This window comes from Ursus maritimus, unplaced genomic scaffold, assembly GCF_017311325.1.
Source record: "Ursus maritimus isolate PB19 unplaced genomic scaffold, ASM1731132v1 scaffold_16, whole genome shotgun sequence".
NCBI lineage: Eukaryota > Metazoa > Chordata > Mammalia > Carnivora > Ursidae > Ursus > Ursus maritimus.
The window spans coordinates 1722287-1732455 of NW_024424008.1; the positions used below are offsets into that span (position 1 = coordinate 1722287).

The 10169-nt window shown below is 39.3% G+C and overlaps 1 protein-coding gene across 1 annotated transcript; it reads right to left on the reverse strand.

The window, feature by feature from the left end:
- Positions 1-598: 598 nt before the first annotated feature.
- LOC103680098 (putative olfactory receptor 52P1) lies at positions 599-1534 on the reverse strand. Its single transcript, XM_008709635.1, has one exon. The coding sequence runs from the start codon at positions 1532-1534 to the stop codon at positions 599-601; it is 936 nt and encodes a 311-aa protein (XP_008707857.1).
- Between the last annotated feature and the right edge of the window lie 8635 nt (positions 1535-10169).

A 10169-nucleotide genomic window follows, 5' to 3' on the forward strand; every position in this document is an offset into this window, starting at 1 on the left:
ATCCACATCATTGCAATCATCCAATTGGTATTGTGAACATGTTGCCTTGCCATTGCATTAAAAACAATTCCTATTGAAAAGCTCGATTTCCTGAAGAGTTACTACATGTTAAGGTGGTATCCAAAGAAAATGAGTATGTCAGATCCCTTTCAGTATTAAGACATTCTTTAGAAACAGACACAGAATTCAAAAAATAGAAAATAGAAAACGAAAGCAAGTATAAACTTTCCACCCAGACAAGGAAAGGTGATCTTGGATTATTTACAGAAAAATCTTGTGTGTACTTACGAACACGAACACAGATGTGAAAGGCATCAGGAGACCCGTGCTGTAAGAGGGCTCTTGTTAAACAGACATAGAGCCATCTTGGCCTCTTCCTTTTTAGTTATTAGCTCAATGAAAACATGAATATATTGGTTCTGTGTTCAAGCCCAAACAGAACAAGCCAAAATGTTAAGAAACCACCCCAGACACTCTTCCAGATCTATTTGTTCCACCACATTTAGAGATACAACTGGGTCTTGGATATTTGGGCAAAAGCAATGTCATCTGTCCTTGCTGTTTATTTACTCACGGGCATATTGTCTACACTCACAGCCTATGCAGGTCCTCTGCAAAGGCATTTAGCTACCCTGTGCCGTATTTCCTTCATTTTTATGCCATAGATGATAGGGTTGAGTACTGAGGGTAAAAGAAGGTAGAGATTGGCAAGGAGAACATGAGCATGAGGTGGGACACTGGGACCTATGCGGTGGGTGAGAGATGAAAAGAGTGCAGGCACATAAGTGACAAGAATGACAAAGAGGTGGGCTGAACAGGTGTTGAGGGCTTTGCAGGTCGCGTCTCGAGAGTTGAGGCGTACCACAGCTTGCAGGATGAGTCCATAAGAGAAGCCAATGAGCAGCAAATCAAGTCCCACCACGAGCAGAATCACAAAGAGCCCATAGATACGGTTAGGTATGGCATGGCCACAGGCCATTTTCACCACAGCCATGTGGTCACAGTAGGTATGAGGAATGACCACGTGGCAGAATGTCAACCTTTGAAGTAGGAGAGGCATGGGCAGAATAAGAATCACACCCTTGGCTAGAGCCACCAATCCCAGGCGTCCAACTAAAGAATGACTCAGAATCGTATTGTAGTGTAATGGCTCACACACAGCCATGAAGCGGTCAAAGGCCATTGCAACAAGTAGGGCTGATCGTACCACAGATGCTCCATGGATGAAAAACATCTGGGTGAAACAGGCCTTGGCAGTTATGTCCTTATCATTGAACCAGAAGAGGCAGAGGAGCTTGGGCACCAGAGCCAGAGCAGATATGAGGTCAGCCACCATCAGCAAGGCCAGGAACAGGTACATTGGGCTGTGAAGTGTGGGCTCTGTGGCCACCAGAAAGAGGATGGCACCGTTGCCGATGAGGATAGCCAAAAACATAGAAGAGAAAGGGAGAGATAACCACAAGTGCTGCGACTCTAAGCCTGGTATGCCCGTCAAAGTGAAGGTCAAGAAGCTGGAATGGTTGAAGATTAGCATGGTAGAAACTGTTGGTGGTTGTTAAAGCAAGTTTAGACACCTGTCAATGAGACGTGCGGTGGTTTGTTTATACCGGTTTGACTTTTAATGACGTGCCGAGATGGGGCTCAGAGAAAGATGGAAAAATACCTTTGGGGTCATGGAGTCTGCAATCTGGCTTCAAGTCTATCTGTAAGCAACTCTATTGTTTTCACACTCATTTCTTTGTGAGCTGAGGTTTGGGATTCTTTTCTGTATAGAGGATGTTGTAGTGGACCTTTACTCCTACCTGTCCAGTTCAGCTGTTCAATACTTCAAAAAAATTTTCTGGAGTCCTAAGTAAGAATAGAAGAAAATATTTGTATCCTTGATTAAAAGATGGAAAAAGCTGATACAAGATCCATGATCCTCTCATAGGGAAGCTTCCCAATTAGAGAAGAAATATGCCTACTCACCCCTTGTTGCAGAAGAGCTGAGCTGTTGGGGGAAATTTCCTTTGAGTTTCTTTGCTTTTATGTGTTGTCCCTCTTTCAGGGATCCACACTCTCTGGTCATGAAGCTTTTTCTCCTTTTGGGGTCCTCTGCTTTTCAGACAATATATAAAAGATATATTGTTCAAATAAGGACACCATCCATGGCTGCTTCCCGCTAGCATTCAAGTATTTACACACTCAATGAACAGTCCTTTGACGTTCTTGCATGAGTTGTGCATCTTTCTTTAATTTACAACTGGCCCTGATTCATGTATAGATTGAATTGCCTTTAATCATGAGGCGTTTACTTCAAATTGGAGCCCACTGGCTCTTTTATTCTTCAGTTCCTATCATGAATTAACAGAATTTCTCTTTCTTTCCAAAGATCTATAGACACTCTAAGCAGTAAAGCAAGAACCCCTTCCACAAATACCTGCCTGCATTGTATCTATTTTTTTCATCTCCCACATGTTGTCCATTTCATCTGTTTTTTAGGTTATGTATATCTAATTTGTGCCTATAACCTCTACTCATAGTCTCACATTTTAGGGAACTTAACATTATCACGTAAAATGATATTTAGAAAGTCCGTTGAGCTGTTGAGGTCATGGAGATGATTAGTGATACATAATGCATAGATTTGCATTATGATGGATAATTGTGCTAAACTTAGGCATCTAAAAGAAAGCTAATCTTTTTAATAGAGTGTGTGGAGGGGCAGGGAGGAAACCAGGACCAATAACACAGAGAGAAGAATTTTGCCCAAATGAAGTTAACACTGTCACTAGCATTTTGTAGAAGATACTAGTGAATAATTCTCCTTGGAAAGTAGTCTTACAGGGTGCACTTTTTTTTAAAGGGGGGAGGGGCAGAGGGAGAGGGAGAGAGAGAATCTTAAGCAGCCCTATGTGGGGCTCTGTGCTCAGCGTGGAGTCTGCTTGAGATTCTCTCTCTCTCTCCCTTGCCCCTCCTCCCACCCTGTCTCTCTTTAAATAAATAAATAAATAAATAAATAAAATCTTTAAAAAGGCTGCTTATACTAAATATTTTGTGTATGATTCAAAAAGTATAGGCTTACCTCATTCTAGTTCTCATCCTAAAATTTGAGCTCATTCATTATTACTATTATTCTTGTCTTTATACAATCCTTGAGTAAAGATTTCCTTTGCTTTTCGTATTGAAATCTGACCTTAACTGACTAAAAACCTGTTCCTGAAATTATACTACTCTCTTGGCCAATTGACTTTCCCTTCTTCAACGAGACTCTGAGCTATTCTCATTGACATCACCACCTTCCTAGCCAATACATATTTTGTTTTCACTTGGGCCACTAAAATAATCTCCTCACTGGTCTTTCTGCTTCTTTTGTCTACATAATGCTTGTTGCCTGTAGACTGGCCCTATTATCTTTAAAAACATAAATAACATGATATGATTATCCTCAATAGCTCCCTATTATAGAAGGAATAAAATCAAAGAACTTGCCATGATGTACAAGGCATTCCAAAGCACTCCGGTCATGAATACTCATGATACTCATGATATGCAAAGTGTCCTTCAGCCTCAGCTCACCCCTTCAGCTCCAAGCTTCTACCACTCTCTCCCCTGGCTCACTTCACTCTTGACCATTTTGCTCTTCTTAAAGAAGCATGCTAATTTTGTTCCTGACTTAGGGTGTTTCCTCTTTTCCTTCCATTTTCCCACATTCCCTCATATCACCCATTCCCTACCTTAATGTGTGTCTGTGATGACATAATTGCTTCTCAAACTTCTATTTTTATTCATACTAAACCACATATTATCTCCTGAAACAGCCATTTTTTTTTCTTCCTGATATCTTCATACTTCATAGTCGAAAGAATGGCTCAAAGTTCTGGCTGCATATTAGAAACATCCGAGGGGTTTAAAATTTGCCAATATTTAGAAAGCCTAAGTATATTTAAGTAACAGTGAGAAATTCAATGTGACCTTGATGTCAAGTGCATGGAATTCTGGGGACAGTGTCAGGAGTGGACCCATGACTAACAGTTCCTTTTGCCTAAAATGCTTTCCACATTCCTTTCTTTTTTTCTTGACAAACTCGTATCCTCACTTCTCTGCTCTTGCCCACTTTGTGGCTCTGTCCATATATCTGTGTTCTATTGCATAGCACTTCAGCTAAATTTCCTTTCTTTAAGCAATTCCTCTCTAATTAAACTTGCATTTATTAAGTACTCGCTATGAGTCAGGTTTTGTAAATCAACTCTATTTTGTCATATCTGACAGTGTTTCTGCATCATTTCAAAACCATCTGATTCTTGAATCTTTACTCCCTCACCCCTCCACATCCTCTGTAAACTTGTTCAATTTTCAGACGTGGGGCACTATTTTTAGGTATCTGGGGTAGAGGTGGCTGGGTGGATAGCAAATTGATGCCAGTTAAATAGAATTAGAGGGGGCTGCAGACAGAAGGCATTTAGGCATTTCAATCCAATTGAAAGACGAGGTAGGGGTAGTTTTAATGATTAACATCAGAACTTACCTAGAAACGTTCTACTATATTCTTCTTACCCCTCTTCTCTTCTGATAACCAGAGCCTTGTTATTCTAAGTCATAACTTGAATCTGCCTATTTCATGTTTCATGGCACACTATTTTTCCTTTTTATGCTGAGCTGATTTTAGCTCCTGGAAAGGGGCTCCCTGCGCACCCCAGCTCTCCTCTTCAAATTATTCCTGGGACACAACATATAAGCTTTCTTGTTGCAGTGGACCAAACCTCTCATACTATATAAGGGAAATTTTGAACTCTAGTATTTCATCACCCAAGAACTCTGGGCATAGCTACAACTCTCCAGAAGCCAAGTGAAAAGGAAAGGTAATAGAAGTAGCTCTTTAGGGGATCCCACTGGGCCTGGTACTCAAGAAACAACAACACCTGAAGAGTGGTTCTCAGAGGAAAAGGGACAATTTTGGCCATTTCCAGTTTTCTTTTTCTTTTTTTAAAGATTTTATTTTTTCGACAGAGAAAGAGACCGCCAGCGAGAGAGGGAACACAAGCAGGGGGAGTGGGAGAGGAAGAAGCAGGCTCCCAGCAGAGGAGCCTGATGTGGGGCTCGATCCCATCACGCCGGGATCACGCCCTGAGCCGAAGGCAGACGCTTAACCGCTGTGCCACCCAGGCGCCCCTCCAGTTTTCACGTAATGATGGTGTTACGTGACTTCTCTCTGTTTGGTGGATGCCTATAGATACAACTTCAACTTTTTTCATAGGGACTTCTGAATAAAGTCATGCCTCTAATAGGTAATAGTTTATAATCCTCACGCAAAACAATACTGCTTTTGAGGAAACTCAGGTACCTCCGTGCCATTATAAAAGGAGAACAAAGTGCTGATTTAGCAAATGGTAATTTCCTATCAAAAGAGAATAGAATTTTTTGGATGGACCCTAACTTTGGAAGACACAAAGACAGTCATTTTGTATCCAAATGCCTCTGTAATGAATTTCTCTGTACAACCACCGTTGAAAAGAATACAGCAGTTGTGCTCAACCTTTCAAAGGGCTTTTAAAAATACAGCTTGGGGATGTCTGGGTGACTCAGTCAGTTAAGTGTCTGCCTCCAGCTCAGATCATGATCTCAGGGTCCTGGGAGGGAGCCCCATGTCAGGCTGCCTGCTCAGCGGGAGTCAGCTTGTCGCTCTAGCCCTCCCCCTGCTTACGTGCTCTCTCTCTCTCAAATAAATAAATAAAATATTAAAAACAAAGCCACACATGCAGATTGCTGAGCGTCATCCCCTGTATTTCTGTTCAGTGGGTCTGGGGTGGGACCCAGCAATTTGTGTGTCTGACAGGTCCCCAGGTGATGTTGATACTACTGTTCTGAGGACCCCACCTTGAGAAGCACTGGATTAATGTATGGTCAGTTGTGTTCCAGGAACTGCACATGGAGAGTATTTATAAATTTTTATCTGATAACACATTCATGGTTACTTGCAGCTGATCACAGATTCAGAGCAAGCTCTCAAGAGTCACATTTTAAACATGTAAGTCTTCATATTTATTCAGTTATATTTCTTCCCACTTCTGTCAAAGTAGGAACAGCTTTTGGGAATGCCGTTACCTTAAAAAGCTAAAGGTTCCTTACAAAATTGATTTTGTAATTAAACTATTTTTCTCTTTGATGAAGATACTAAGTAATAATGTTTTTCATTTTGAGATGATGAAGGCATGGTTGTAATTCTTGGTGGAAACCTTGAAGATGTGGAGAAGATGTTGCCCTTTTTGTATTAATGTGTGCTTTACTCTAGGGTAATGGCTCTATCCGTCTCCAACTGAACATTTCCTTAAACAATTCTTAGCTTTGAATTTACATGCATCTCCTCTTAACAGATTTAAAATCTGTATAATCTCCCAATTGTAATACAAAGGATAAATAATTTGCGATAGATTTAACAATTGTATATATGTGATACATATGTGTGATAAGTATATATATAATACACACAAGTACGTATAATACATGTATGTAATAAAGACAAATGTCTTTTAACATGCAATATTCAGGCATGACAAGAAATAGAAACCTAGTGAAGTTAGAAGTTAGTCTCTGTGAATAGGACAGTTGTGTGGGGGAGAAAAATAATTTTCCCTTACCACACTGAGTTCTTGGTTGAGCCATCCCTGAAATAAAAAGATTCACAGGAGAAAAACAGAAGTTTGATAACATGTATATCTCCTGTATACATGGGAGAGACTGAGGAAACTGAGTAATTCTCTGAAGTGGCCCAAACCACCCACTGTCTTAAATAATATCTCTAGCTAAAGACAAAAGAGGTTGTTGGTGGGTGAGGAGAGGAGAGGAGAAGCAGTTATGGAGGTTATTATGGAAAGCACAGTAAACGAGAACAAGGTTGTGTGTGTGCGTGTGTGTGTGTGTGTGTGTGTGTGTGAAGTAAACTCTGCTCCCAACATGGGGCTCAAACTCATGACCTTGAGATCAAGAGTCACATGATCTATTGACTGAGCCAACCAGGCTCCCCACGGAGGGTAAGGCTTTTAATGGAGATTTAAACCATTGTCTTCTCCACTGATAAAAATGTCCAGTGATGTAGGCTCCTCCTTCTCTTCCTGGAACAGAGGGGGAGACCCCAAAACGAATGGAGATTTCCCTTATAAGTGTAAATGTCCCTTACAAAAGGGTAACTGCTGTTCAATTTTCAGAGCTTTTCTTCTGTCTGCTGTTTCTTAAAAATAACCAAGCTAAAATAATTCTTAGGACAAAGAGGCATATTTTGAAGTGACAAATTCTGTTTCCTCTTCAGTTGCAAATACAGATGGATTGAGGTCAGTGGTCTAAGGAACTCAAATACAACATGTTTTTTTTGCCATCAATGACTTCACAGTTCTTGGCGAAGTCCTAAATAAATTAAGGTAGAACCAATTTTTAATTACTTCTCAGGGAAATTTAAATTTTGTGTTTGTGTAGTTGGGCTTGGCTCTTGGTGTGCATCTATTCTGAGAAGAGCATACCCCAGGTGGCCTCTAACTCCTTAGCCTGAGCTCTAGGATGAAAACACGTGGAGTGTTCGTGATTTCACATGTATTCCGTTTGAATCCTGAAACCAAGCTAATACAACTTGTCTCATGTATAGAGCAGTGCCTAACTGTGAGCAGTGCCTAACTGAAGTAGAACTGAAATAAAATTCATGTTGCTATAAACTGTATTAATTTCCTACTGCTACTGTAAGAAGTTATCACACACGAGTAGGCTGAAGACAACACTAATCTGTTACTTTATAGTTCTGGTGGTCAGGAGTCCAGAAGGATTTTGGCGGGTGAAAATCAAGAGGTCATCAGGGCTATGTTCCTTTTGGAGGATCTAGGAAAGAATCGGTTTCCTTGATTTCTCCAGATACTAGAGGGCACTGTCATTTCTTGGCTTTTAGCCTTCTTCCTCCATCTTCAAAGCCAGCAAGAGTAGGTCCTTCTCACCCTGCAATCTCTCTGGTTCTCTCTCTCTTTGGCTTTTCTTTCACTTATAAAGACCCTTTTGATTACATTGAGCCCACTTGGAAAATCCAGAATAATCTCCTCATCTCAAGGTCGACCATTGACCAAACTTAATTTCACACTTAACTTTAATTTCCCTTTGCCATGTAACCTAAAATATTCCAGGGATTAGGACTTGGACATTTTTGAAGGGTGTGGAGGCATTATTCTGCCTACTGCATAGACCATTAAGTTTTGGGTTGCTTTGTTATGTAGCATTACCATGACAAAAGACATCTAAAGCTAATGTACTTTAGCATATTACAAATATTTTATTATTTATAAATTATAAATATTATAAATTATAAATATTATTATAAAATACTTATGTTTAGTATTTAAATTTTGGCCTAGATAATAATCAAGAGATTTCTTATAGGTCCTCACTGTGTAGAACTTCACCATCTCTGCCTTCTGTCCATTAAATGCCAGGAGGTCAGAGTCCTTATTCTCTTTGAGACTCAATTAATGACTTAAATTTAGCATATATTCTTCTCACACACGTTGTTTCTTTAATAATTATGAATGAGCTATTAAAATGTATTGCTTGACTTTATACATGTGTTTAAACATAGAAGTCTTACTGTATAACATTTTCATGCAGTATTTTGCATAATCTAGCTCTAGATTTTATCTGTAACATAACATTCCATCCTTTTAATATAATGCAACTTTTCAAAAATTTTCATGTGAATGTTTTAACTTTTGCTATCACAGATAAAGAACATCCTTTTTATGTCTCCTTTTACAAGAGGTTTTCTGCATTAGTGTCCTAATCGACCTGCAATAATATGCCTTTTGTGATAATAAATAAGTTACAGGTATGCTGAGCTATTGATCTTCTCAGTCTTATGGCAGCTGGGAGTGGGATGGGGCGGGAGTGGGGTGGGAGTGAGGTTAGAAATAGGGGGGTTAGGACTGGAGTTGGGGATAGAAATGGAACATTATTATGGAGGCTGAGCTGTCTCCAATTATGAGAAACTTCATTTCTTTATACCATAATGCTGTAATTTTTCTTTTCTTGAAGTTCCATGGTATTACAATGTTGGAAATATCCTACAATATAATATATACAAGGAAACAGAGTTGCTTTACTCAAGTGTATGCGTACTTTCACCTTTACTACATACTGTTAAATTTCTCTCCAAAATACTTCTGTCACCTTACACATTCATCCACAATATTTGAGTGTGTTCATGTCCCTATATTCTTACTAGCACTTGGTGTGGCCTAATTTTTTTAATCTGATGCATATGAAATGGCATCTAATTGTTATTTACAATTGCATTTTTCTTCTAAATTTATTAACCACATGAACTTTCTTTCTGTGTATTTTTCCTATCTTTTTAAATGGTTGTTAGTCTCTTTAAAAATTGATTTAGATTAATTTTAATTTTATGTTTGTAAATATATTATCACTTATATCTGTTTCAATAGTTTTCTCCTTATCTATTGAATGTTGTTATTCCATATCATGCTAACATAAATCACGAAAAAGTGAACTGTATCAATTGCTTTGTAGGAGCCAAGGCAGAATGCCCCCAAGGTGTGCCATTTCAGCGTGCAGATTATGCTGATCTGAAAACAAAGAAAGCCTGGAAAATTCAAGAAGAAACTTTGACCACTCCCTACAACTGCCTAAAATAATTGGGTAGAGGACCTGCTTCAGGGAGAGATATCGCCATAATTAAATTTGATTTTTCCTGTTAACCTGTCTCATGTCAATTTGATTCTTAGTCCAGCTAGAAGAATCCTGAAAGGCAAAGGAATTTCTCCCCCACCCAGTGTCATTTCTGATATGCACATTTTTGTCTTACTTTTCTTAATTGTCCAGGATCATCAAGATATAAGCCTGTAATATTTCAAGAATTTAACCCATCTAGAATGTTTCATGTCTTTGGATCATGAAATGATCATATTCATTATGTTTTAAAATACATTTTTTAAATTAAAGAGATTATTTTTTTTGTTTGAGAGAGAGAGAGATAAAACATGAGGGGGAAGGAGGGGCAGAGGGAGAAGCAGACTCCCCACTGAGCAGGAAGCCCTATGTGGGGCCAGATCCCAGGACCCTGAGATCATGACCTGAGCTGAAGGAAGATGCTTAACCAACTGAGCCTCCCAGGGGCCCCTGTTTTAAAATATATTAATAGCCAA

Coding starts and splice junctions, on each gene's coding strand:
- LOC103680098 (XM_008709635.1), bottom strand. CDS start 1,534: ATGCTAATCTTCAACCATTCCAGCTTCTTGACCTTCACTTTGACGGGC.